Source organism: Dipodomys merriami, unplaced genomic scaffold (assembly GCF_024711535.1).
Source record: "Dipodomys merriami isolate MVZ:Mamm:240054 unplaced genomic scaffold, mDipMer1.0.p SCAF_12, whole genome shotgun sequence".
NCBI lineage: Eukaryota > Metazoa > Chordata > Mammalia > Rodentia > Heteromyidae > Dipodomys > Dipodomys merriami.
In genome coordinates this window covers 39,195,276-39,222,850 of record NW_027202493.1, presented here as the reverse complement: position 1 = coordinate 39,222,850, position 27,575 = coordinate 39,195,276, and the positions used below count along the sequence as shown (strand labels likewise).

General features: G+C 52.2%; 3 protein-coding genes across 5 annotated transcripts in view; 1 reads left to right on the top strand and 2 right to left on the bottom strand.

The window, feature by feature from the left end:
• Bin3 (bridging integrator 3) overlaps nucleotides 1-1,446 on the top strand; it is a 35,112-nt gene extending 33,666 nt beyond the window's left edge. Inside the window, exon 9 of the mRNA XM_070016632.1 lies at nucleotides 702-1,446. Coding sequence (XP_069872733.1) covers nucleotides 702-848 — 147 coding nt within the window. The 3' untranslated portion in view covers nucleotides 849-1,446. The remainder of the gene's footprint in view (nucleotides 1-701) is intronic.
• A 177-nt stretch (nucleotides 1,447-1,623) lies between these two features.
• Ccar2 (cell cycle and apoptosis regulator 2) lies at nucleotides 1,624-17,931 on the bottom strand. 3 transcript variants are annotated; one of them, XM_070016629.1, is made up of 21 exons: nucleotides 17,776-17,931; nucleotides 16,870-16,965; nucleotides 16,555-16,646; nucleotides 15,371-15,462; nucleotides 15,062-15,176; nucleotides 14,787-14,916; nucleotides 14,518-14,614; nucleotides 8,354-8,473; nucleotides 7,035-7,257; nucleotides 6,839-6,952; nucleotides 6,379-6,542; nucleotides 5,804-5,975; nucleotides 5,484-5,720; nucleotides 5,158-5,394; nucleotides 4,514-4,658; nucleotides 4,303-4,382; nucleotides 3,547-3,693; nucleotides 3,292-3,403; nucleotides 3,024-3,209; nucleotides 2,705-2,910; nucleotides 1,624-2,444 (listed from the first exon to the last, which is right to left on the bottom strand). In XM_070016629.1, the coding sequence occupies exons 2-21, from the start codon at nucleotides 16,925-16,927 to the stop codon at nucleotides 2,400-2,402; spliced, it is 2,772 nt and encodes a 923-aa protein (XP_069872730.1). In that variant the 5' UTR covers nucleotides 16,928-16,965; nucleotides 17,776-17,931; the 3' UTR covers nucleotides 1,624-2,399. The 3 variants fall into 3 exon arrangements, with proteins under 3 accessions (XP_069872730.1, XP_069872731.1, XP_069872729.1); XM_070016630.1 differs by having other exon boundaries at nucleotides 4,303-4,385; nucleotides 5,200-5,394; nucleotides 17,776-17,930; XM_070016628.1 differs by having other exon boundaries at nucleotides 4,303-4,385; nucleotides 17,776-17,929.
• A 614-nt stretch (nucleotides 17,932-18,545) lies between these two features.
• CUNH8orf58 (chromosome unknown C8orf58 homolog) lies at nucleotides 18,546-24,015 on the bottom strand. The gene is made up of 7 exons (XM_070016631.1): nucleotides 23,943-24,015; nucleotides 22,612-23,084; nucleotides 22,110-22,250; nucleotides 21,882-21,990; nucleotides 21,663-21,775; nucleotides 21,296-21,399; nucleotides 18,546-19,444 (listed from the first exon to the last, which is right to left on the bottom strand). The coding sequence occupies exons 1-7, from the start codon at nucleotides 23,989-23,991 to the stop codon at nucleotides 19,333-19,335; spliced, it is 1,101 nt and encodes a 366-aa protein (XP_069872732.1). The 5' UTR covers nucleotides 23,992-24,015; the 3' UTR covers nucleotides 18,546-19,332.
• Between the last annotated feature and the right edge of the window lie 3,560 nt (nucleotides 24,016-27,575).

Genomic DNA, 27,575 nt, shown 5'->3' with positions numbered 1-27,575 from the left:
ATCCCCTCCCAGTGAACTGCGTGCCTTCCTGCGTTGCCCTCCCAGTTCCTGGGTGGAAACTGCAGGATGCCCAGGCTGGAACTATTCAGGGGGTTTGGGGTGCCCTGTAACCAAGCAGCAGGGTAGCCAGGGTTGTTTACTGCCTCCTCTGTGCCAACCTCCTCCTCACCCGGCTGCTGTCATTAGTCATGGAGAAGTGAGCATTCCTGGTGACTCACCAGGCATCATGGCCAGGGTTAGGAGCTGGGGGCCACTCCCCCCACACACACTCCTTGCAGTGCTCTGCCCCTAGTAGAGCCCTGCTGGGTGCAACTCCACTCAGCACAGCTGCATGGCACCTCCCCTGCAATCTCCCAGCTCTTAAAGTGGAAGGAGAGTGCATGCTTCTGACTGGTCAGGAAATGGAAATTGAAATGTGCCCAGGCCTCCTCTTGGGAGATACCTGTGGTCCTCAGCCTGTCCTGCGTCCCTCTAACCCCACCCCATTGCTGATGCCCGCCTGGAAGAACCCACAGACACGAGCCATGCTACCCTGCAGTCTTGACAAGAGCTTTGCTCTGCAGTGAACATTCCAGGCCTGGCTGCAGGGGGGTCCAGGGCGATGGGGTAAAGGCAGGAGGAGCAGGTGGAACAGACCCTGCTTGTATCCTGCAGCCAGCACCTGAGCCCAGTCTCTGCGAACTACCCTTGCTTCCTGGCAGGTGGTGTACTACTCAGAAATGCACAAGATCTTCGGGGACCTGACCCAGCAGCTTGACCAGCCAGGCCACTCCGATGAGCAGCGGGAGCGAGAGAATGAAGCCAAACTGAGCGAGCTGCGAGCCCTCTCTATCGTGGCAGATGACTGAGCCCCCATCCCGCCCCAGTCCTGGGAAGCCCAGGGATACGGGCAGCGTCTCCTCTGTGCCCTTAGCAGGCACGGACTCCTGTTCCTCTCCAGCCAACAGGTCGAGGACAGCGGCACTCCCTGCTCTCCTCACCAGCCTTTGACCCAGGTGTCTGCCTAGCACCAGGAGCCCCAAGCAGGCTGCCGGGACTCAGCCCCACATAAGCTGGGGCTTTCCTTCCAGAACCGTCCAGAGTAAACCACAGGCTTGGGCCATCGTCTCAGGCCCTAGCAGGCTTGGGCCCTCAGAAGGCCTGCGTTCCCCTCCACCGCGGCATGGCAGGGAGGGCATCTACCTCCGAGGAACCAGGTGGGGAGTCCACCGGCTCCTCGTGGCTCTTCACTCCCAGGTGAGATGCAGACACAGCCCTGGGAAACAAGTTGGCTCTACAGGTGGAGGGTAGGGCTGAGCCCCACCGGGTGAGTAACGAGGACTCAGTGAGCCCTCCTGACCTAGCCCGCTGCCAGCAAGCCACAGGCCGCAAGGCGAGAACAGTGGTTTTGTAGCTCACCTGGATGTTTGGAATTTTATTTTTTCAAGTAAAGTTTCCAGTAAAACAGCCGCCTGCTGCTGTGCTGACTCGGGGCAAGGGAGGTCACTACCGTTTGCCTGGGTCCTGCTCGCGGGTCAGAGGGCCTCACCCCATCACGCCCAGCCGCGTGGCCCAAGGCGCCAAGGCTCCCACTCACTCCCACGGCCGCACTCGCTGCAGGGGGGGCTTCGGAGACACACTCAGTTTGTTTTTTGACTTTGGTTTATTTAAAAAACAAAAAGCCAAAAAAAAAAAAAAAAACCAACAACGTTATGTACAAAGTCAAACCGAGACCACGGGGTATGGAAAGAGGCGAGAATTATGGGTAACAGGGAAAAAGGCTGGGCCAGAGCCAATACCACATTCTGAACACAGGAGCCGGGGACAGAGGTGCTGGTTTCTTCTGGCAAGTCTGGGTGGCTGAAACACACTGTTCTTTCTTTTGGCCACCTTGACCCAACACTGAGAGCTTTCTAGCACGGGCTCCGTTCTCACAGGGGCCACCAGAGCCCACCCCAGGAATCGGCACCTGGAACCTCCAGGATTTGCGCCAACCAGAGGAGGGATTTCTCAGCCCCCCTGCCAGATGTCTGCTCCTGCAGTTTATTGGCATCAGACCTTGTTACAGGCTTGAAAAGCCTTTTCCTCCCGTCTTACTCTAAACTGGAAGAGGACAGGAGACAGCACAAGACTACAAGGGCCCTGGGAGGAATTCCAAGGTTGAGGGCAAAATGACATTCTAGGGGTGCAAATAGATGTTGTATTTAGTTGTAGCTGGAACTGGAGTTCCTCACGTCCATTTAAATAGCATGGACCCTACCCGATGGCTTGACATCCCCTGCAGAGGCCGAGCACAGGACTCAGCCTCCCCTGCCTGTGGCCCCCAGGCCCCGCTCCAGCACTGCTGGTACCAAAGGGGCTCTAATGTCATCAGGCTCCATCGCTGACCTCTCAGGACGGCCGCTCCTCGGCGAAGCCCCTCAGTTGCTAGGCGCTGGCTCCTCCTTCTCTACCCAGCTGTCAGCCTACGAGCAGACGTAAGAGATGAGGCCATCTGAGGACAGCTTCCCCCTCTCCTGCCGGGAGCTTCGGAGCTACAGCAAGCCACTGCCCCTGACAGCTGCCTCTCTAAGAAACTAGGGGATGAGATGGAGGCAACAGCCTGGGCAAGAGACAGAGAAAGGCAGCAGCCAAGGCAGGACAAGGAGGGCCAGCCTGCGGCTATCACCCCTAAGCCATCCACTCTCCACACGGTAGCTCGCTCTGCTGGGACTCGGAGCCTCACCTTCTCCACCATCCGCTGCACCTCAAGCTGCAGCGGGGTCAAACGCCTCCGAAAGTCTTGCAGCAGCCGCTGAAGTTGGTTCTTCTGCTTTTCAGCTACCCGAGCCATCTCCTCAGTCTCTGCCAGCCGGGCCCGCAGCTCCTGCATCTCTGCTGCCAGTGTCTTATTTGTCACTTCTGTGGCTGAGAAGCGGTTATAGCTCTCCTCTGCAAGGTAAGGGAGGACATACCAGAACAATGAGCATGGCTCGGCCATGGGCCAGAGTGACATCCCACCCCATGTCCACTATTCCCATCTCCCATAGCCCCACGCCACTCACCCAGCTTCAGTTCCAGTGTGTGGATCTTGTTCTCTAGGTAGAGGCGGCTGCTGTCCTGCTGCTCTGCACGCTGCAGCAGGCTCCCCACATTGATGAGGCTGCCGTTGTGGGGCACCAAGCCTTTATGCTCCATGGGGGCAGCTCCTGGCTTTGCACTCTTTCCAGGAGGCAGTAGGTCCAGGTTTCCTAGAAGGGCCCATGAAAAAATTCTCAGGAGAAGCAACCTCTCAAGACCCTGTGCCCACAGGCCACGGAGCCCAGAACTTACCAAAGAGCACATCCTCAGGAAGCCCACCGTCCAACGCTTCTGAGCGGCTGTACTGCAGGCTCCGGTACTGGCAAATGTTCTGCGTTACCACCCTGCTGACCAGCTGCTTGGCCTACAGGAGAACCCACCAACACCCACTGGTCAGGAGGTGCAAATGCCTGCTCCTCAGAAGGCCGAAGGCACAGAGGGGCTTCATGCAGGCTGTACCCATGTCAAGAGCACCCTGAAAGGGCAATGGACAGGAAGAGAAGGTACCTGCTCAGCACTGAGCTGGAGCCCCAGTGTGAGGAGGACCCGTTCCAAGTCTCGCCGGTGCAAGTAGCCACACCAGTTGGCATCGAAGAACACAAAAGCCAGAAGACAGTCCAAGGGGAGCACGGCCGAGGGATCCAGCTCCTTTGGCTGCAAAGGAAGCAGATCAGCGGGTTTATAGACAGCAGTTCTTACTGCTAGCTGCCCAGGGCGCCCCTTCGCAGTGTGCAGCTTGGCTAGCAGCATCAAGCAGCTTGCACTTGAGACTCAGGGCCAGGACTCCAAGCCTCTGTGGGCACCTTCCCAAACCCAGTGTTCCCACATCAGGCCCCTCTCTCCCACCTGCCCCAGGGCAGAGATGCTCTCATCAGTCAACAACTATATTTGGGCCAGGTGGGCCCACGCCTGTAATCCTAGCTCCTCAAAAGGCTGAGATCTAAAGATCATGGTTCAAAGCTAGCCTGGACAGGAAAGTCCACAAGACTCATTGCCAGTTAACCACCAGAAAACTAGAAGTGGCACTGTGGCTCAAAGTAGCAGAGTACAAAGTAGCCTTGAGCACAAAAGCTCAGGGACTGTGCCCAGGCTTTGAGTTCAAGCCCCAGACCAGTTAACCCTCCCCCCTCCTCCCTCCCCCAAAAAAAGAACTACATTTAGTCTCTCGCATCTCTCTCTCACAGAGGAAGAATTCCCTCTCCCACGAGAAAGTCCACCCTGGCCACGCTTCCCATTTATGAGGTGAGCAAGAAGAGGGCTCACCATGTCCTGAAGGGAGGAGAACTCCATCTCTGACTGGTTTGAGGCCACAGACCGAACCTCTGAGTCCTCCAACTTTGTTCCTGCTGCAGAAATCCCAAGTAAATGTGGATCCAGGACCATGGTAGCCCACATTTCTCCACTGCCTAAGAAAAAACCGTGACAACCAAACCCAGAGAGCTGCCCACTGAGGCCTCCTACCCCCCAGACACACCAAACTCTTCCTCTCCATCATCCCTCAGAAGCAGCAAGTCTGGATCCAGGGCCATCTCACACAGGTCCTCGGCTGCCTCAGCCCGTGGCTTCTCTTCCTCCTCTCCCCCAGAAGAGGGGGGTTTGGGCAGAAGCCCATCCTCCTTCTAGACAAGTAAATGGGGTGATGAGGAGGGAGGCACATGACCACCATGATAACAATCACAAGAGCATTTGAGTATCAGCTGTGTGCCAGGCACTGTTACCCACTGCACGCTTTGTGGATAGTGATCCCCACATAGTTCAGAACACGCCCAGGGCACATCTAGACACCTGGGGCTTTTCTCAGTCACCAATCTCAGTCCCAGAAACAGAAGCAATTCTGTCTACTTGACAGCATTTGGACTCATGATTTAGACTGGTTTGGAATCTGCCTAGCCAACGCCAACCAACAGGCAATCCCAATATTTGTACCTTCCAAGCACTCTGACGCATTTCTGTGTTCCCTCCCCTCATCCAGGGAGGAGCACTTCCCAGCCACGTGGCCACGTTCAGGATGGGACAGGATGTAGACAGTGCTTGTGCCTGGCACAAGCGAGGGACTCGGAGCACGGCACATTACCACGTGCAGGCCTCAGGACAGCCCCACTCGACGAAGGTACTCACCAGCGGGGTGTCTGACTCAGCAGCTGTGCCCTCATTCTGTACCTCATCCTTGGACTCCTTGGCCACCTCTTCTTTGGTGGCCTCCTCCTCTTTGACTGCTTCTTCCTTGGCTGCTTCCTCCTTCTCAGTTTCAGGGGGAGACACGACCTTCTCAGGAAGGCTCAACAGCATCTTATAGATTCTATAGCCAAAATCCCTCTGTAGCATCTCCAGAAACAGCTCGGCCAGCACCATCACCTGTTGCAGAGGCAGCAGAGCCCATGAGAATCAGGTGCCACACTGCCACCCATGCCCACTCACAACCTCTTGGAGACTCCTACACCTGCCTCAAAAGAGATCCTTTCTTTTGGCCTCCGATCCTCCACAATTGCATGGAGTGACAGGCTTACACAGCCAGGCTGTGCCATGACAGCAGGTTCTAGAGGAGGTGGAGGGGCTTCTGGGAGATCAGTGTCCACTTCCTGCTGAGCGGTGGCCTCGGGGGTGTCTGCATTCCGTTTAGAAGTGTCTGCTGCTGCTGCCTGGTCCACCACATCAGAAGCCTGTTCTGTAGACTCGGCTTCCTGTGACAAGAGCCAAGATGGGACCTTCTGCTCCGAGGGTCAGGGCACCCATTGTCCCTGGTTTTCCTAAAGCTCAGCCTTACACTGGGCGCGTCCTGGGGTGGGGGATCTGCCTCTGTGGCCTTCTGCTGGCACAGGGCTTCCCACTCCTCCAAGGTGGGCATGATGGTCCAGATGTCTGGCAGGTAGATCACTACTGTATGCAGCCGCCTCGGCGGCCCCGGCTGCAGATACTGAAACTCTGCAAAGCGCCACCTGCTCAACAAGGAAAAATAAAGAACTAAGCCATGACACATCCACGCAGAAACGGTGCTCACAGACGCATGTCTCCACATGCAATCAGCACTCAGTAAGCACACACTGCATGCCAAGCTGTGAGAATGCCAACACAAAACAACATGCTGCCAGGGCCACGGGTTGGGCAGAGGGAGACTCAGTAAGCACACAGTGACTGTGGGAGTGCTCAGGCAACGAAGAGCATGGCAAGCATCAGCTGGCCTTCAGGCCCCACAACCCTAGACACGCGAAGGACCTACGAGCAGCCTGGGAGAGAGGGCGAAGCGGGAGGCGCGCATGCTCACTAGGCACAGGGGAGAGGCACAGGCCAGGCCTCCTGGAGTCCCCACAGCGAGCTCACCACACAGGGAAGGCCACTCACCACTTGGTGCAAGTGCTCAAGTCGATGCCGGTCTGGGCTTGCACACAGCGGATGGCTGTTCGCACCAGCACCTGTGGGTCAGCCTGGGGATCAAGGCCATCCAGGGAAGGAGACCACTCACCCCCAACCAGCACTGCCTCTTCTTCCTTGCGGCCCAGCAAAAACTGCAGAGAGATTTGGAATGATAAAAGAAGACCCATATTGCCTGGGCTTCCCACAACAAGAACTACAACCACACGAGACAGTTAAGTCCACTACCACAGGGCTCTCCGGCCCTGAACACAAACCAGCCAATGGACTCTGCGGAGTGGAGACATCTCTGAGCTGTTCTTTCCTCTTGAGTAAAACACTACAAAATATTGTTTCTAGGTATTAACAGGCAGGAGCCAAGCTATGAAAAACATGGCAGCTCTGGAGACGACCAGTGAGGGCATCTTGCCTCTTGCAGCCTGGCACTTACCTTTAACTGCTTCAGAGGATGCTCTGGCGCCTCCTTTGGCTCAGCCATATCATCCACAAAGAGCATGCAGCAACGGTACAGCTCCTCCAAGCCCGGGGAGGAGAGCAGCAGTACCTGTGCAGGGGCATACAGCGCTCAGACATCTTCCACCGCCCAGAAGGCGACAAAGCCAGTGACAGGAGCCCAGTCAACTGACCTTGGAACTGTAAGTGGGGTCGCTGCCCACAGAACTAGGCTCAGCACCAGAGTCTGGAGCTGCCTCCTTCTCCGAAGAGACCTGGATCCGGCTGGGGTGGTGGAGGGAAAAGGGCTGGCTCAGTGGGAAGGCCGACAGCCAGCTGAGGTGCACAGACAGAAAATCCGAGGGAACCAGGAGGCTGCGGTAACGGCGTTGGAGTTCTAGGAAGTCACAGATGGGGCTGAAGGAAGACAGCAAGAGAATGGAGATTTAGCAAAAGAGACTAACACTTAAGACTAACAAAATGGATATTTTCTCAGTTTGGGAAATAAGTACTTTCTCAGTAAAGCACTTCATAAGATAACCACGGATCGTATCTGACCATTTGATATAAAACCTCCCTATGTTGCCGGGCATGGGTGGCTCATGCTTATAATCCTAGCTATTGAGGAGGATGGATATGAGTACAACAGTTCAAAGCCCAGGCAGGAAAACCCATTACTCTTATCTCCAGTTAACCACCAAAAAGCCCGAAGTGGAGCTGTTACTCAAGTGACAAAAGTGCCAGCCTTGAGTGAAAATCCTAATGAAGTAAAAAGCTACGGTTCAAATGACAGAGTGCAGGTCTTGAGTGAAAAACCTAATGGATAATACACGTAGGCCCTTAATCCAATCCCCAGTATTGGCACAAAAAAAAAAAAAAAGAAAAAAAGAAAAAACCCTCCCTGGGGCAGAAGACAAACCAGGAAGGACAACATAAAAGAACTTAGAAGTCAATAACGAGGTTCAATACATATTTAAGAGAAACAAAAGAAATGCGGAAGACTTGAAAACTGAAAATGTTCAGTCTCACTTACAAGTAAAAAGGGTTTGATAGCACATTGGCAAGGGCCTGAGGAACAAGTTTTTCATGCTCTGCTGGTGAGAGTGGACAGCAGAGAGAGATAGAGAGACAGAGAACTGGCAACAGCTATCAAAGTTTAAAATTGAACACTTAGAGCCAGCTACTCCAGTCAAGGACTCGTGTTCCTTAGGAAGGCATTTGAACAGGCACAACTATGCAGATGGACAAGAATGTCTACTACAATATTTACAATAACTAGATTGCAAATGGAGAACTAGTTAACTAAATTATGATCCCTCCATTCAACTACAGTATATAGTTTTTAAAAAAGAAAATAAACTGCCTAATAAATATTAATGATGAAAAAATCTAGCTATGATGAATAAAAAGGCAGAGTACTGAACAGTAGTTTTGGCTGGCTGGTTTTGGAAAAGGCTTTCAAAATTCACATTTGCACAAAGCTTACCTGTGACACCCTTCAGCCGCCACTCACCTGTCCACAGAATAGGGGGTGAGGTGGACCCGGTATGGAGGCAGATCATGCCTGGGCTTCTTAGCACCCCAAGGCTCTCCCCAAGCCCGCTGCTTGCGTTTCTTGGAGTCGTAGTCATCACTAAAGATTGATTCATCGTCAGAAGTAAGAAACAACATTGTTACAGATATATCCCACACGCCCTCCTCTAGAAAGAAATAACTGAATACTCAACATTAAAAAATAGATAGCTCGGGGGCTAAAAAATAGATAGCTCAGGGGCTGGGAAGGTGTCTCAATGGTAGAGTGCTTGCCTTGCATGCATCAGGCCCTGGGTTCGATTCCTCAGCACCACATAAGCAGAAAAAGCCTCAAGTGGCACTGTGACTCAAGTGGTAGAGCACTAGCCTTGAGCTGAAGAGCTGAGGGACAGTGCCCAGGCCCAGAGTTCAGGGCCCATGACTGACAAAAAAAAGTAGATAGCTCAAGCTGGGCGCCAGTGGGTCATGCCTGTAATCCTAGCTACTCAGGAGGCTGAGATCTGAAGTTCATGGTTCAAAGCCAGCCCAGGCAGGAAAGGCTGTGAAATTCTTATCTCCAGTAAACCACCAGATAACTGGAACTCAAGTGATACAGCACTCGCCTTGAGCTGAAGAGCTGAAAGTGCTCAGGCTGAGTGTAAGCCCCATGACCCACCAAAAAAAAAAAAAAAAGATAGCTCAGAAGTACAACTTTAGCATGCTTCGGGCCTGGGTTCAATCCCCAGAACCACATAAAATAAAATAAGGGACTGGGAATGTGGCTTAGTGGTAAAGTGCTTGCCTAGCATGCATAAAGCCCTGGGTTCGATTCCTCAGTACAACATAAACAGAAAAAGCTGGAAGTGGCACTGTGGTACAAGTGGTAGAGTACTAGCTTTGAGCAAAAGAAGCTCAGGAACAGTGCTCAGGCCCTGAGGTCAAGCCCCAAGACTGGCAAAAAAAAAAAAAAAGGGGGGGGGGTAGTAATATAGAGTGGAAATGTAGCAAGCAGTATAAGAATAAGAAAAAGCACATATATAACAACAACCAAATTTTCACAGTAAATACAACAATCATAGAGCCACTAAGATGATTTTAAAGATCATACTACAATATGGAAAAATGCTTAGGAATTTATAAAACTTGGCACTCTAAGATTAAAATTGTAAAATACATGCATAATCTTAGCTACTCAGGAGGCTGAGATCTGAGAATCACAGTTCAAAGCCAACCCAAGCAGGAAAGCCCACGAGACTTATTTCCAATTTACCACCTGAAAAACCAGAAGTGGAACTGTGGCTCAAAGTGGTACAGCACTAGCTTTAAGCAAAATTGCTCAAGGACAGTACCCAGGCCTGAGTTCAAGCTCCACGACCAACACAAAACTAAACTGAAACTAGGAAGATCACAAAGAAAAAACTCCTTGAGGCTGGGAAATGTGGCTTAGTGATAGTGTTTGCCTAGCATGCATGAAGCCCTGGGTTCGATTCCGCAGTACCACATAAAGAAAAAGTCAGAAGTGGCACTGTGGCTCAAAGTGGTAGACCACTAGCCTTGAGCAAAAAGATCCCAGGGACAGCGCCCAGGCCCTGAGTTCAAACTCCAGTACTGGGCCAAAAAAAAATCTTAAAGTTCTTTTTGTTTGTTTGATGGTACTGCAGTTTGAACTCAGAACCTTGTTCTTGCTAGACAGAAACTCTACTACTTGAGTCCCATCTCAATGCTTATTGTTATACCAGTTATTTTTCAAATAAGATCTCATGTTTATGCCCTGGCTGGCCTGGACCATGACTCTCCAATTTATGCTTTCGGCAGAGCTGGTTGACAGTCACACACACTACCAGGCTGTTTTACTGATTGAGATGAGGTCTCAAGCTTTTTTTATATGTGTTGTTATTGGGGCTTGAACTTAGGGCTTCAAACTCTCACTTAGCTTTTTTGTTCATTGCTAGTGTTCTACCACTTAATACATACCTCCATTTCCAGCTTTCACTCATTAACTGGATATAAGAGCTGTCTTTGAACTGTGATCCTCAGATCTTAGCCTCCTCAGTAGCTAATATTACAGGCATGAGCCACTGGCACCTGCTCTTGAATTTTTTTGTCCAAGCTATCCTACAGCCATGAACCTCCTGATCTCTACTTCCTGAGTAGCTAGGTATAGTCATCCACTCAGCCTAACGTTCTGTAATATCCTCCCCTATTTAACAGGATGTTAAAAAGAACTATGTTTTATTATAAAAACTGTGTTTTTTAAATCACTTATCACCTAAGATATTACTTTATACATTTTTATAACTTTTCATAAGAAAAAGGCATAAAGAATGAATAGAGGAGGGCTGGAGGAGGGCTTAGTGGTAGAGTGCTTGCCTAGCATGCATGAAGTCCTGGGTTCAATTCCTCAGTACCACATAAGCAGAAAAAGCTAGAAGTGGCGTACCACATAAGCAGCAGAAAAAGCTGGAGTGGCGCAGTGGTGCAAGTGGTAGAGCGCTAGCCTTAAGCAAAAGCAGCTCAGAATAGTGCCCAGGCCCTGAGTTCAAGCCCCAGGCCTGGCAAAGAAAAAAAAAAACAGAAAAAAAGCTTTAGATCCATTGATAGTAAGACAATAGATAGATAAGGGGGAAATTTTCCATGTCATAATAGAAAGAAACTAACTGGCAATTCTCTGTGCTTAGGAAGCAGCTGGCTCCACATCAGGTTTGTGTTCTACCCTCTTAGCTGCCTAAGTCGTTTCCATTGTCATACCTGAGTAGCTAAGTTGGTTACATTTAACCTGAGACTGGTCCTTTATTCACCCGGGTCATTTCCCTGTTCATGAATATCTCCATTTCCTGAAAGCAACTTCTCCTGTCCCTGTGTTTCTTTTTTTTTTTTTTTTGGGGGGGGGGTCCGGTTGTGGGGCCTGAACTCTGGGCCTGGGTGCTGTCCCTCAGCTCTTCAGCTCAAGGCTAGCACTCTACCACTTGAGCCACAGCTCCACTTGAGGCTTTTTTCTCTTTGCTTATGTGGTGCTGAGGAATCGAACCCAGGGCCTCAGGCATGCAAGGCAAGCACTCTACCACTGAGCCACCTTCCCAGCCCCTGTCCCTGTGTTTCTAACAGAAGCACCCTTTGAAACATTCGGACATTCTCATCATTCGGCTCACCAGGTCTGAAGCAAGCTGTCGGTAAATGCCATCTACAGCCAGACTCATGTCCCATACCATAAACAGGGGATCTGACAGCCACTCTGTCTTTAGACAGCCTCACCGTCTAAAGGCAACTTAAGGCAGAGCCAGTAGAAACCAAGTCAGTAACAGAAGCACAGCCTGGGTGAAGACCTGAGAACTCAGCAGGAGTTCAATGGTGACATTGTTCCTCTCATCCTAAAGCCAGGGAATCAAGATAAAGTTTGGCTTCCACGCAGAACACCAGTGTGCCCAAGTCCCTGGTACAAATTCCCCCGCGTGTCTAAATTCCTGCTACCACTCTTCCTGCTGTGAACACTCTACTCCTGAGTGGTGGGAGCACCACCCTTCCAGACCAACACATTTCTCTAGGAGCTGTCACAGGAGCACCTCAGCACCTCCTTTATCCTTCCATGATTTTACCTTTTAACAAAATCAAGCTTGACGCCAGTGGCTCACACCTGTTATATTAACGACTCAGCACACTGAGATGCAAGCATCACAGTTTGAAGCCAGCCTGGGCAGGAAAAGTCCAAGAGACTGTTAACTACAATTAACCAGCAAAAAGCCAGAAATGGAGCTGTGGCTGAAATGGCAGAGCATTAGCTTTGAGGAAAGGGACAGTGCCCAGACCCTGAGTTCAAGCCACAGGATCAGCAAAAAAAAAAAAAAAAAAACTGGTTAATAGGTAAGTGTTCATCCTATCTTCCTGTTCTGCTCTGTCTGTATCTATTCAAATTTTCCACTACAAACAGTTAAGCAAAGCCAGGCCCCAACAGCTCACACCTATAAATCTAGCTACTTGGGAAGTTGAGATTGCAAGATTCACAGCTGAAGGCCAGCTTGGGCAGAAAAGTTCCACCAATCCCTTTTTAACCCACAACTAGGCATAGTGACATACTCCTATCATCCTAAGTTATGCAGGAGGCTCAAATTGGTAGGATCACTGTTTTATACCAGCCTAGGCAGAAAAGTCCACAGAGGGAAGGTGAACTCAATGATGCACACCTGTGATCCAACATCAGGATGCCTAAGACAGGCAGATCAAAGTTCAGACAAAGCCCTGAGTGCAAATCTCAGTATCTTTTTTTTTGTTTTCCAAAAGCAAAAATATCTCAGGGACAACAGGCAAGAAAAGGCCTGTAACCCTGCAAAGGGGTAGGCAGCGAGCTTCTAGCCATCTCCAATGCTCACACATGACAAAAGGATCACGAAACCAATAGGGCTCATTATTCCACCTAAGGCCAAGAAGGTTATCTGCATGCTCAAGGGACAAAGCCCAGATTTCTGGGCAGAGGAAACGTAGACATTGCAATGCCGCATCTCTGGAAATGGTGGAATGATGTATACAAAGAAGCCATATATCTCAATGTTTGGGGGTTTTTTTTGGTTGGTCATGGGACTTGAACACTTGGCCTGGGCGCTGTCTCTGAGCTCTTCACCTCAAGGCTAACACTCTACCACTTGAGCCATAGCACCACTTCCAGCTTTTTCTGTGTATGTGGTACTCAAGAATAGAACCTGGGGCTTTATGCATGCTGGGCAAGCACTTTACCACTAGCCATATTCCCAGCCCCTCAATGTTTCACTTCAGGCCCCTGAACTCTGGGGCCCTGAACTCTGGGCCTGGGCGCTGTCCCTCAGCTCTTCACCTCAAGGCTAGCGCTCTACCACTTGGGCCACAGCGGCACTTCCAGATTTTTTTTTTTTTTTTTTTTTTTTTGCTTATGTGGTGCTGAGGAATCGAACCCAGGGCTTCATGCATGCAAGACAAGCACTCTACCACTGAGCCACCTTCCCAGGCCCCACACAATAATTCCTATAAGTCAATCCTAGGGACTAAAAATAAAAGGATAATTGCATATTTTAAATGTATCTCAGCTAAATACCCAGTGGCTAACACTGGTAATACTAGCTACTGAGATCAGAGGATGGAGGTTCAAAGACAGTTCAAGCATAAAAGTCCAAAATAACCAGCAAAAAGCCAGGCCGGCGATATGGCTCCAGTGGTAGAGTATTATCCATCAGCATACAAGCCTAGCAAGACCACCAGGCTTGAGTTCAAGCCACAAAACCAGAAAAGGGGAAAAAAAAAAGTTTCACTAAGTATTTCAATGTGACGTGTTAAAAGATAAATTTTATCAAGACTAACACAGTGACTCATGCTGATAATTCAGCTGCTCAGGAGGCAGAGATCAGGAGGATTACCCAATCAAAAAGTTAGTGAGGGGCTGGGAAGGTGGCTCAGTTGGTAGAGTGCTTGCCTTGCATGCATGAGGCCCTGGGTTCGATTCCTCAGCACCACATAAGCAGAAAAAGCTGGAAGTGGTGTTATGGCGCAAGTGGTAGAGCGCTAGCCTTGAGCTGAAAAGCTGAGGGACAGTGCCCAGGCCCAGAGTTCAGGCCCCACAGCCAAAAAAAAAAAAAAAAGTTAGTGAGAACCTTATCTCAATCAATAAAGCCAGGCAGGGTGTATAAGGAAAGCAAAAAAAAAGAGTTGAGGGCATGGCTCAAGTGGTAGAACACTTGCCTATCAAGTGTGAGTCTGACTTCAAACCCTAGTACTGTTAAAAAGAAAAAAATAAACAGCTGAGTGATGGGCTCACATCTGTAATCAAGCTAGTCAGGAGTCAGATCTGGAGGACTGCAGTTCAAAAAGCCAGTCTGGGAAGAAAAGCCCACAAGGCCAGCAAAATACTGGGCTGGAGCTGAGGCTTAAATGGCACAGCAACCACCCAAAGAAGTAAACCAAGGATCCAAACAAACTGAACCAATATAACACCCTGAGTTCATATCCCAGTAAGGGTAAAAAAATTTATTTTAATATACACTGCTGAGCTAGTATCTAAAGTTCCAATATTTTTGTGCAAATTTCAATGTGTCTGAGAGAAAAGGGACTGCAGAAAGAGAATGCTAGCATCAACAGAAAAGGGGGGGGGGGGGACTACTCCTAGGGAGAAATGAAATGAAACATGTTGTCTGATCATCCTCTTACCTTCGGCCCTGATCCAGTCGTCCATGAGGACCCCGAGCTGGAAATCTGTTCAGGTGGCTCAAGTGAAGTGTGTGGGATGTCTGGAAGAGACTCAGAGCTGCAGAGGGGAAATGCCAGTAACTCAATATGCCCTCTTTCTTCCAGGGCACAAAGTACCTACTTTTGTCCTGATAGCAGCACCCCAAACATCACAAACCCATTCATCCAGAGTGCCTCATACAACCACACTCTGATTTATATTCATATGCTTGATGCCCATTGATACTCACGCTTCTGAGGGAAAAGTGGGGGGATCCGGTGAGGCTGGAAGATCAACTGGGGCTGAGCTCCCAGGATCCCTTGTTTCTGGCCCAGAGCTGCCACATGCAGAAGAGGAGGTGCTGGGGACTTCAGTAAGGGCTGGGAGACAGCAGGCAAGAGATTCTAGGAATCCCAGTTGATACATTCATCCCCTTGAATACAGTCCCACCTCCATAACAAAAGTAAGATTCTTGGCCAGGTCACTGAACCCCCGGCCCTTCTTTTCCCAATGACAGATTAATACCTGGTTGGAGAGCGTTTGCACCTTCACAGCATTCCAGGGCACTGCCTGGCCTGGGTTGTATGCAGCCTTCACAAGCACCTTCTCACCCAGCTGGGGCAGTCGGCCCTTCACAACACTGTGAGCACACAAGCCAGGAGGCCCCATCAGGAGAGATACCCTGAACAAGCCGTCCTGACTGTCCCCGAGGCCCTTCCCATCAAAACTTCCCAAACCTTGAGTGAACACAGCAAAGCAATGACTTTAGAGATGGGAGCATGGAGCCAAAACTGAACCCAAAGCATTTCCCACAGGGTCTAGTCTCAAGTTTACCTTAGCTGAAAAAAGACCTCTTCATCTACCACCCCAAAGTAGTCATGCAAGCTGGTAACAATGCCAGTGAAGACCCGCTGCTTTTCCCCACCCTGCAAGAGAAGAGGACAGGTTAAGAGCAATAGGTAGCATGGATTCAACATACAGCATGTGATAAGCTGAACTACATAACTTGGAGGTAGGGATGGGATTGGGAAAGATGGGAGAAGAAGTAATGTTGAGCAAAATGCATTGTACTCATAGTTTGACTTGTTGGATTGAAACCCCTTTGTACAACTATTTAAAACAATAAAAATAAGCTGAGCACCAGTGGCTCATACCATAATCCTACTCAGGAGACTGAGAGCTGAGGATCACAGTTTGAAGCTAGCCCAGAAAAAAAAATTCACAAGATTCTTATCTCTAATAAACTACCAAAAAAGCCAGAAGTGGAGCTATGACTCAAGTGGTAGAGTGCCAGACTTGAGTGGAAAAAAAAAAAGCTTAGGGCCAGGAGCCAGTGGCTCACACTTGTAATCCTAGCTACTAAGGAGGCTGAGATCTGAAGATCATGGTTCAAAGCCAGCCCAGGCAGGAAAGTCCATCAAACTCTTATCTCCAATAAATACTCAGAAAACCGGAAGTGGCACTGTGGCTCAAGAGATAGAGTGCTCGCCTTGAGCTGAAGAGCTGAGGGACAGCGCCCAGGCCCAGAGTTCAAGCCCCATGACCAACAACGACAAAAAAAAAAAAAGCTCAGGGACAGCACCTTAAGACCTGAGTTCAAGACCCAGGACTGCCATAAAAAAATTTTTATTTAAGAAAATAATAATGAGTAATCTGAACAAAATTACATCCTGCCTCTAGAGCCTTAGTTATCCAAGGGGCTCCAGCTCAGAGCACTACATCAAGATTTACAGAGAAGGAAGCAAAGCGTAAACACAACTGACTAGGAGGGAGCATGGGCCAGTGATTCATGGCTTACACCTGTCTCCAGTTCTTTAATCCTAAGATGCACCCAAAGGTCCCTCTGGAATCAGAAATTAAGTCTCCCCAGCCTGGGGGTGTCCAGCCACTACCATACAGGCCCACTACTAGAGTAAGAGTCCAAAGTGCTGACCACTAGAGTGTAAGCAACACACTTGTACCAAGCATAGCAGGGCAGTGCCAAGGGGAAAACTCACCAGAGAGGCTAGGCAACGTACCTGAAGGTGCCTGGCATTTTGGGAGAGGTCTGTGGCCATAGGAGGAGTAAGCAAACCAGGAGGAGGACCCAGAAGAGACGTAGAGTTTGCGCCTATGAGGACAGAGAAATCTACAGAAACCACATCTGCTACCTTAAGCACTAAGGCAGCCAGATAATGGAGTAAAACCCTTTTCCAGGCTTCATGTCATTTCCTAAGGAACGCCTGCACATCAGCAGCAAACTGCTCTCCACCAGGGAAACCTCCAGAGCCGTGTTTCTGAAGACTTAACTCCAGAGCACTTACTTCCCAGTACATAGGGATAAGAGTGATCACCTGAGAAGTTGCGGCCCCCGGGAAGCGGGTTGATCCGTTGACGCTTAAACTGGGACATTGGGAATGCTGTCCTCTTTCAGCCTCGTGGGGAAAAGCCTTCAATCAAGATAGAAATAAGTTAGCAGTTAGTATGGGAGATTTCCATCTACCTGTTCAGCCAAGTGGAGAATTTCTTAAGGAAGCAGGATCTTAATGGAAAGGGGAGACGTGGGTACTGAGAACGAATGGAAAAATGAATGGAGGAGGGAGGGAGGAAGGAAGGGGGAGGGAGAAAGAGAGAGGGAGAGAGACACAGAGACAGAGAGAGGGGAGAAACAGGAAATTAACATTACTTCCGTTTTCCCTCACAATAACCTCGCAGTAGCGGTGAGTGTTCCACAGAAAAGGTAAAGGAGCTCAGCGCGACCGTCAGGCTTGCCCCGGGCCACAGAACCCACGGGGACTCACACCCGGATCCCCCACAAAACTTAGCACCCCACGGTGCCGCTGCCACCCCTCCCGAGGATGGTGGGGGGGCGGGAAGAGCTCCGGTGACATTCATTCATTCACAAACATCCACTGAGACGCTCCGCGCAGTACCCGGAAAAATGGAGGGGCGGGCGAGGAGGCGCAGGCCGTCCGCCCGGGAAGCCCGGCTCGCTGCCCCGCGCCAGAGCCCGGCCGAGGCCCAGCGGCCTGCGCGCCGCCCTCCGCCTCCGGCGCCGGCCACCGGGCAGGACCCGGGCGCGCGTTTCTCCTCCTCCCGCCCGCCCCCGGGGACCAGGCCGTTGCCAGGGAGACGGAGCCTGAGGTCCGGAGGGGCTCGGCCCCGGCCGCGGCCCGTGCATCTTCTCCGCCGGGCCCCTGCAGCTCCTCCAGCGGAGAAAGGCAAGAAGGCAGAGGGGTGACGGGCGGCCCCCAACGCACCTGCGGGCCAGGGCCGCGACACCGGGGGGACAAAGACACCCGGAACCACCACAGTCGCGGCTGCCGCCACCACCGGAAACGCCTCTCCGGAAGCGCGACCACTGGTCGGAAGCTGCCACTCTCCCGGATATGGTCCCTCCCTCGGCTCCACCGACATCTCCCTTCCCCCAACGCCCGCCAGCCATCCCGCGGCCACCGAAAGCGGAAGTGCGCTACTCGCGTCCGACGTGCGCTGCCGAAGGTGCCTCTGGCTTACGCGTCCCCCTAGGAAAGTAAGCTTCTGAGCATTGGTTCCCGGCCCAAAGTCAGCTGCAGGGGAGCCCCCACCCCCAAGAGGCCTACCGCTCGCACTCCCGCCTCACTCCTGCCACCCTGCAGGGATGCAACGAGAGGATCCGAGCCCCACCTGGCTGGAGGAGTGTGTCTGATAAGTGGAAGGCCGAGGAGTCATTCTTCTGACTCAAACCCCCCACAGGCCCTGCCCTTCCCTTGACTGCACGCACTTCACAGCAAGCCTGGGGAGTAAGCAGGTCCAGATCCTTGCCCTAATCCTCAAACATGAGACCTGCAAAACCACCCGATTGCTTGGTCAAAATCTTGCCGTGAGAGTGGCCCTTTTAATGCCCATTATTAACAGCCCTCAGCTGACCTCTGATAGTCCCTTCATTTCTCCAATCCAGCCTGCCTCCAGTACCTTCCGTATTCACCCTCCCCTCCCTTTCCCCATTCACCCTCCCCTTCCCCTTTCCTAGTCACTTAACATTCACAGCACACTTTGAGACAGTTTAATGTCACTTTATCCTCATAACAACCTTGTGAGGTAGTTAGGGCAGGCAGTTTTAATCCCAAATAGGAAGCTGTGGTTCAGAAGTTAAGAGATTTTTGACATGGCCTAAAAGCAAGTCTATGTGTGTGATTTCAGCTCTGGCATGGAAATGATAGTACGGAGAACAGCTTTGAGATGACCTTCAAAGTTATTCTGTGACTCCCCACATGGCTCTGATCCTCTCCAAGGGCAAGGTTCACTAGGGAGGCAGCCAAAACAGCACAGTTCTGTGTTCTAGGGCTGCTAATTCAGGGGTGAAGAGGAAAGCAGAAATCCAGATCAGTAGCTGGTCAGTGTGAAATGGAGGTCAGCTCCATCCTTCCAGTTACTTCCCGAGAACACTGACGCTTTATAGGATGTTTCCAGCCAATTGACAATACTAACAGTCCACAAAGATGCACATACATTATGGATGAACACACATCTGCAGCATGAAGGGCCCAGACAGATCACCATGCCATACATGTTTTATGGACACCTGATATATTAGTTCATGTCTTCTGGGTGTCTGGAAAGGAGGAGGAGCCCTGGAACTGTCAGGCCTTGGAGCTTCTCAGAACCAGAGCTCCTTTGTGAGGCTGCTAAAAAGAGAAAAACTCAGTCTTTGCCTCATAGAAGGGCAAGCATTAATAGCTTTTCCTGGCAGTGTGAAGAAGCAGCCACAAGACAAAGGGTGAGGAAGACTCTTAGCAAATTTCCTGCATCCGGGTCACCAGGTACACCAAGAGTTCTCAGCAAACAGAAAGGTTTTTTGCTCGTGACTTCTTAACCATTAATGATGGCATAAAGGTCTTTTGGTGGGGGCAGCATGGAGGAATTTCAGAGAGATCCTTGGACTCAATTCTGTGGAAAAGAAAAAGAGACAATAGTCCCAAGTTCATAGAGTAGCAATCTATAAAGAAGGTGGAGATATTAAATTGGTACTTCTTCTCCTTGGAAAAATTTTATGGACTTTACCCACAGTGAATTTTTTTAATTTTTATTTATTTATTATTATTTTTGTTGGTCGTGGGCGCTGAACTCTGGGCCTGGGCGCTGTCCCTCAGCTCTTCAGCTCAAGGCTAATGCTCTACCACTTGAGCCACAGAGCCATTTCCAGCTTTTTCTGCTTATGTGGTGCTGAGAAATTAAACCCAGGGCCTCATGCATGCAAGGTAAGCACCCTACCACTGAGCCACCTTCCCAGCCCCGCAGTGAAATATTTTATGTGTGCCTTTACCTTGCTCTCTCCATAAACCCAGAAAATAGCCTAAATTTCAATTTCAGTTTTTTTAGGTTTTTTGTGGGTCTTGGGGTCTGAACTCTGGGCCTGGGCACTGTCCCTCAGCTCTTCAGCTCAAGGCTAGCACTCTACCACTTGAGCCATAGCACCACTTCCGACTTTTTTCTTTTTGCTTATATGGTGCTGAGGAATCAAACCCAGGGCTTCATGCATGCAAGGCAAGCACCCTACCACTGAGCCACCTTCCCAGCCCCCGAAATTTCAATCATTTAGGGGGAAAGGATTACTGTGCTTCAACGGAGCTCTTTCCCTTCATATGGTCCTGGTTCTATCACTAACTTACACTATAGCTTTGGGAAAGATACTGCCTCCCAACCCTGCCTAGTCCCCAATCTCCTCACCTGTAAATAGGCCATTTTAACTTTCTGTTCCTTCCAGCACCCAGCAAACAGTGTTTTAAGTCTCTCAGATTTCACAGAGACAAAGATATCAACTGGCCAGGCACCAGTAGTCCCTGTTGGTAATCCTAGCTAATCAGGAGACTGAGACCTGAAGGATTAAGGTTGGAAGCCAGTCTGGGCAGAAAAGCCCATGAGACTCCATTTCTGGGAGTGGAAGTGTGGTTGTACAGTTAAGTCCTAGCCATAAGCAAGAAAGCTGAGCAAAAGTACAAAGCCCTGAGTTTAATCCCTGGTAGTAGCACGCACACACACACACACACACCTAGCACACACACACACACACACACACACACACACACACACACACACACACACACACACACACACACACACACACACACACACACACACACACACACACACACACACACACACACACACACACACACACACACACACACACCCCTAGCAGGAGAATCTCAACATCCTGGTTTTTTTTTTTTTTTTGTCGGCCGTGGGGCTTGAACTCTGGGCCTGGGCGCTGTCCCTCAGCTCTTCAGCTCAAGGCGAGCACTCTACCACTTGAGCTACAGCGCCACTTCCGGTTTTCTGGTGGTTTATTGGAGATAGGAGTCTCACGGTCTCTCCTGCCCGGGCTGGCTTTGAACCACGATCCTCAGATCTCAGCCTCCTGAGTAGCTAGGATTACAGGCGTGAGCCACCAGCGCCCGGCAACATCCTGGTTTTTTTAGTCCCCTCCCTCTGCTCTGACAGGGACCAGTGGTTGTACAGTTAAGTGCTAGCCATAAGCAAGAAAGCTGAGCAAAAGTACAAAGCCCTGAGTTTAATCCCTGGTAGTAGCGCGCACACACACACACACACACACACACACACACACACACACACACACACACACACACACACACACACACACACACACACACACACACACACACACACACACACACACACACACACACACACACACACACGCCTAGCAGGAGAATCTCAACAGCCTGGTTTTTTTAGTCCCCTCCCTCTGCTCTGACAGGGACCAAGCACAAGACTCACCTGGGACCATATCCATCAGGAAGGACTGCGGGCTCAGGGTGTCTAGAGCTTCTCCAGCGGATCCGATTGAGCAGGACCTTGACCTTGTCCCAGTGGGAGAGATCCTGATGACCAGAGGACAATGGGTCACCACAGAATGCCACCAGATGGATATAGATAAAGATACAGATACAGATATAGATACAGATACAGATATAGATAGATCTCCCAATGAAGCTCCCAGGGCTAGCTGTCACAATAACCAAGACAAATCATTTACTCCCAACAGAAATTCCAGTCATTTTCCTAAAATTTCTTACCTTCAGGAGTCCCATGCATCCCAACCATCCCCCATTCCCCATCCCCTCCAACATATGTCGACCATTACCTTGTGTTTATGGGAGGGTGGGAAGGTGTGAACTGATTCCACTGGGGCTTCTGTCAGCCGGGGAAGGGTGCTGCTGAGCATTTCCAGCTTTGGGGCTGAAATTGCCTCTGTTCCTTCAGAAAGAGAGCCCCATATCCAGGACCAGGGTTAGGAAGCCATCCCCACCGAACTACAGCTGGGGAGGGGGTGGGGGACGTGGGAACCACAATGACCTCTCACCTGTCTTTGTCTGGCTTAGCAGTTCCTCTAGCCCCTGTACCTCATTGTCTGGGGCAGGTGAAAGGGAAGATGAGTGAGCCAGAGCCGCTGCCTCCTCATCCTCAGGATCCTGGGACAGGAAAGATGGAACCTCAGAAGACTGTAGCTATTCTGAAGGCAACCACAATCCCAGGGGTCCTGCCCTTTCCGTTCCACCAGTGTGGCCACGCTGCCAGGCCACCCACTCACCCCAGGGGGCCTCTGGATCTGCAGTTGCAAGTAGAGCTGCTGAAGTCTTGCCATCTGCTCCAGTACGAGGCATAGGTGTTCCAGATAGCGAAGACCCCGCCCCGGGAGGCAGGCCCAGGCTTCGGGTCCCATGCCACCCTCCTGTGGGACACAGGAAGGCAGGGGAGACATCTAGCCTCAACCAATCTCCCACCTGGACAGACAGACTATGCTGAGCCAGAAAAGGACAGTGAAGCAGGAGCCAACGGAGTTCACATCCAGATGGCTTCCCCAGTGCCCAGCTGGGCCTGGGACCCATACCTGCCCACCTCCTATGTGGGGGTGGCTACACACATCTATGAGTGAGGTGAAGCAAGCATCTGTGACACAACCATCAATTAGGGGCAAGGAATGCCCCGCCCCGAGAGAGCTCCAGGGAAAAGGAGAGGAGGTAGGGAGTCCCCAAGAACCCATCACAGGGCTGCCTCCTCCCCCTCTTCACCTAGCCAGGGCTGCCACTCACCACCTCCGCTTCTTCCAGACCTGCCTCTAGCTTGGTTTCTGCCTCAGTGGGCTCTGGTCGGGCTGCAAAAGCAGGTGCTCCATGCTCAGGCTGGCGAGGTGGCCTCGGGGAACAGCGCTGTCCTGGCAACCGGGGGAACCCGCGGGCTCGCTCCAGCACCTGCTCCAGCTTTCGGCTGGCCCGCAGCCGGTCTGGCTGGGCAGCCGGCTCAGAGTTCTCCGCGGGCTCAAGATTCAGAGAGTCCAGAGAAAGTCCTGGAAAGGTGGCCAAGGGGCTGTCCCCAACCACCATCTCCACCCCTGAGTCTCGGGAAGCCAATTTGAGAAGTGGTACAGGCCTCCTGTGACCTCTCAGCCTGCCCTCTCCCCTCCAGGAATCCAATGAGCAACCACAAGTGGCATCCGGAATCCGCCTGTAGATGCTGGTGGCTCCGGGCACTACACAGCCATGTGCCAGGTCCTGGCTGGCCCCATCTGCAAGGAGAGTGAGGATCAGGCTGGGCAGGCTGCCCTCCACACCCCAGCATTCCTGGCAGCTGGAGCAGCCCAGGACAGGAAGGCAAGGACAGGAGCTAACCAAGGCCTGGACAAGACAGGGGCTCCAGCTCTCCCTGCTTGGGAGATGTCTGGAAGGTGTTCCCTTCTAACAGTCATGGACAGCAAGAAGGAACCCCTACTTTGGACGGTGGAGTAGGTAAAGCCCTAGGAGGTCCCGCCCACCTGCACCCTGCAGGGCCTGCACAGACCTCCGATCCCGAGGCAGAGAGCCTCAGTCTCCCCCACCCATCCCATCCGCTATTGAGGGTCTCCCAAAGCCGGGGAGGACAGAGCGCGAGGCCTCGGGGTCCACACACTGCTCTCCGGAGCCCCCTGGGCATCAGGATGCAAGATGAGGTTATCTCCTGCAGCTGTGGCCGTGTGAGGTTTTGGCCTTGTAAAGCAAGAAATACTCAACATTCTGAGAAGTGTAAACGGAAAACGTAATAAGAAAAAGTGTCCGTTTCTGCATCCATCTCGACAGCCGCGCCAGGCCCTCTGGGCCGTGGGTACCCATCGGGATGGGGCCGAAACTGGGGCTGGCTGGGCGGGAACTAAATGCCAGCTCCCGGGGAGCTGGAACCAGGAAGTGAGCCAGGAAGCCCGGCCCCGGCCCGCCCTCCGGGTCCGGGGTTCGCCGCCACCCAGAGGCTTGTCGGGACTGCAGGGGTCCCCGGCTCCAACCGCGGGAGATCAGAAAGCGGGGTACGGGTTGGGCCGGAGGGGCGGAGAGCCGACCGCCGTCCCCGAGGGTCCCCAGCCCCGAGTCGAGGCTCCCGGCAGCAGGCGACTCACCCCGGCCGCCGAGCGGCTCCACCGCGAAGACGCGCCGCCGGCCCAGCATGGCGCGCTGCCCGCCCGCAGGCGGCCGGAGCGAGCCCGGGGTCCGCCCTCCCGGCCCCGCCCGCCCGCGCGGCGGGGCGCGGTCCGGACCTCCCCCGCGGTGGGGGGCGGGGCGCGCAGGTGTCCGGGCCGGCGGCGGGCGGGCCGGGGGGACCGCGGGCCGGGGCAAAGGTTGCGGGCTGCAGAGCTGGGGGGCGCGGCGGCGGCGGCGGCGGCGGCGGCGCGCGGAGGGTCTTCCGGTGGCCGGCTCGGAGCCCGCCGTGGCTGGGGTGGGGTGGGGGCCGATCCGGAGCCCGGAAGGAAACAGAGCCCCACGTGCTGTCAAGAGCCAGGACGCCGACCGCAGCTGTGTGGCTTAGGGGCCAGGTCCCTCCGTGCGTCCGCAGTCTGGCGACATCAAAGGGGGGACAGGTCCCCGTGCGTCCGGACCTCCACAGCCAACGGCCGGGTGCGCCGTCCCGGGCCGCACCCGAACCCCCGCGGGCCCAGGGGAAGCCGGGCAGCGGCGGGGGTCAAGGCAGCCGGGATGCCGAGCCATCCGAACCGCAGCTCCGGAGGCCGCAGGGCGGGAGACCGCCTGGCGGCCCCTGGGGAGCGGCGGCCTCCAAGGAAGCAGCCCTCGGAGGGCGCGGGCCGCGGGCACCCGCACCCCTGGGAGACCGCACAGACTTCACCTCGGACCCTGAAGGAAGCAGGGCTCAAGCCCGAGCCTGAGCCCCGCCCCCGCCCAGGAAGGGGCTCCTCGGACACCCTCACTTTTCAGATCGGGGTAGGGAAGAGTAGTTGATCTGCTTGGTGTGTACTGGGGCTCGAACTCAAGATCTAGGCGCTGTCACTTAGCTTTTCCCTACCTCCCCCCCCCCCTCGCCCCTCAAGGCTGTGGCTCTCTCCATTTTAGGCATAGCTCCACTTTGGAGCTTTTTGCTGTTAATTGGAGATAAGAGTCTTGTGGCCCTGGCTGGCTTCAAACCACAGTCCTTAGATTTCAGGCTTCCCAGTAGCTAGGATTTCAGGCGTGAAGTATACAGTATGGGGGGGGGGGGGAGTTGTCATTGCACCTTTTCTACAGGTCTGTGCAGTGTATCACTCCCTCAGTCACTCTGCCTTTTCCTCCTCCCCAGTCTTAAAACTATTTCAGCAGGTTCTGTCCTTCTGTTTTCATACATGCAAATAAGCTACTTGGACCATGTCCGGTTTTTTATAAAATTAGGAAACTGAGGCCCGCAGCCAAGCCCCTCACAGGTAAATGAGAGCCAAGTGCTTGATCTGTCTGTCATCTCTCAAGCCCTTCTCTTCTAGCTGTGCGTCCCCAGCTGCCCGGCTCGTTCCTGCCCTATCCTCTCCTCAAAATACAGAAAGAGAAACAAGGGGCTGGGTCTGGCAGAACTGTCATCTCCAAGTCCAAGAGGACGTGAGACTGCACACACCCCAGCCAAGCCAGACCGGCCCAAGCCTGCCAGGTGACTCTCTCGCGCCTAGGTCCTGGCCCCTAGGTGAGAGGATGGGGAGGTAAGGGGAGGAAGCCTTTGCTCAGATCCACCCTGAATTTTGAGAATGTGGGGCTGGATTCCAAACAGTCTCCGAGGTGACTCTGGGGCTGGAATGCATCTGAAAACAGGAAGCCCAGGCAGCAGGAATGCAGTGCCTCAGCACAAGGCTTTGTGTGTGGCTGGAAGAACCCCCACACAGCCACCATACTCCCCTCCAGGCTACGGCCCCGCCCCCGTGCCCTTACCAAGCCAGCTTTGGGCAGCCGCAGTCCTCACAGGGACCTGACTGGAAGCTTACTTCTCTTTACCTTCTGATGTACTGACTGTGGCAGGCCCAAGACCAGAGCCCTGCCCCTCCTTCCTGCTCAGAAGGCCCTGTGGCCCTGCATTGACCTACTACCTCTGCCAGTTCTTTTCCCTGCCTCTTCTACAAAGGGAATCAAGTCCCTCTGCCCCATGCTGGAAGGAGTGACAACAGAACCAGTCCTGGCTGTCCCCATCTCTTGAATTCCTGGGACAGAAGGTGGACCAAGCAGAGTCATCAGTCAGGCTGCTTATCCACTGCCTTAACCCTGGGGAGGCCCCAGCTTCAAGAAACCATTTCCTGTGAACTCAGTGCAGAACTAGGCCCTAGGCGGTTCCATTCTAAGCCCCTTCCCCTTCTAACCAGGAGATTGTGGACTAATAACTTAGCCTCCCTGGCCTGTTTCTCTGATTATATACTAAGGATGACCCAATGCCTATCTCAAAGCTGTGAGAATGCAGTGAAAACATGTTCAATATCTTCAGTACATCCAAAGTGCCCTGGAATGTTAGCCTTTATTATTATCTAGCTGTGTAACTCAGAAAAATGTCACTTTTCCAGCTCTGTCCACAGAGGGTGCTATTAGATGCTCTCAGCCACTAAGTCAAATCTGTCATTTCTGAACTTATTTTCCCAAATGCAAAACGTACCAAGATGGGCAGTGTGGGTCACAGAGGGTCAGTATTCATGGCTGCCTGGCTTGGGGCGATGATAAGGTCTGGGTAAAGGGTCAGAGCCTCACCGCCACCCTGTCTACTGACAAACTGATTTAGCTAATAACTCCATCTTCCAGAAGAATACACTACCAAGCCTGGGTTGGCTGTGGGGGCACAGAGAACTTAGGATCAACACCTTAGGACACACGGTGAACAGCCAGCTGTCACAAGTAATGAACACGGGCTGTGATGGGTGTTGGCTGGGATCCATTCAGCCTCCCAGCAACAGACATTCACAAACCCACTAGCATATTCATTTCCCAGGTGTCCTCAGTCCCCACTTTTCCTCTTCCCAGATACTGCCGTGACACCACTGGCAAACAGTTTGTTACAGTTGGAGATCTAACCATATCAATAGGCACATCTACTCTTCCTAACCTGTCATTTCTTGGTATAACACTATAAAGTGTCCCAGAACTTTAAGGTGAATACACCAGTATTTAAGGCTCCTCCCTTAGTCTGAGTTCAGATCCCTGGTAGCCACTACTCTAAGCTAAGTTATGCAGCTCCAGTCTCCTGGCCTCTCAATACTTCTTTTCTGGCCAAACTTTCCCATAGACAGCCACTGCTTTGAACTCACTGAATATCCTTGGGTGCTTCAAGATAGCCCTTAGCATTTACTGCTGTGTTACATTATATTACTCATGTCAGCTTGATGGCTGCCTTTGTCTTCAGGAAAGCAGGGAAAGTGCTTTATTTTTCTGCATTCTCACTGTACCAAAGCCCAAGTACTGTATGGTATGTGCCAGTGAACTGAAAGAATTCCTCTTCTGAGCACCCTCCCCTGCCATGAGATACACCGGGCACTAGGTGGCGTCAAAGAGACCATCCCATTTCCTATCAGATGCCCCACAGACTCTTGAGTTTGGCTAGTTTTTCTTACCCATAAAAAATAAAGGCCCATCCTCAGGCAGCCAGCCAGGCAAAAGGTGAGACAATTGTATCAAGGTACAAATTATATCCACAGGTGTCTGAAGAGGCAACACAGACTTGCCAACATTCCTTCCCCCAGAGTCAGATAGCACAAGGCTGCCATCAGACTGTGGGCCTCTGAAGCCAGCTTTCATCTCTGTGA

What these genes read in the sequence shown, in the direction of transcription:
- Ccar2 (XM_070016628.1), bottom strand. Translation starts at nt 16,927, where the DNA reads ATGTCCCAGTTTAAGCGTCAACGGATCAACCCGCTTCCCGGGGGCCGC. An exon ending in ATCCTCTGAAGCAGTTAAAG is followed by an intron (nt 6,543 to 6,838) that starts GTAAGTGCCAGG and finishes ATCTCTCTGCAG; the next exon opens with TTTTTGCTGGGCCGCAAGGA. An exon ending in TCCAGCTCAGTGCTGAGCAG is followed by an intron (nt 3,404 to 3,546) that starts GTACCTTCTCTT and finishes GTTCTCCTGTAG; the next exon opens with GCCAAGCAGCTGGTCAGCAG.
- CUNH8orf58 (XM_070016631.1), bottom strand. Translation starts at nt 23,991, where the DNA reads ATGCTGGGCCGGCGGCGCGTCTTCGCGGTGGAGCCGCTCGGCGGCCGG. An exon ending in AGATCCAGAGGCCCCCTGGG is followed by an intron (nt 21,991 to 22,109) that starts GTGAGTGGGTGG and finishes TTCCTGTCCCAG; the next exon opens with GATCCTGAGGATGAGGAGGC. An exon ending in CCTGATGGATATGGTCCCAG is followed by an intron (nt 19,445 to 21,295) that starts GTGAGTCTTGTG and finishes TCTTTTCCACAG; the next exon opens with AATTGAGTCCAAGGATCTCT.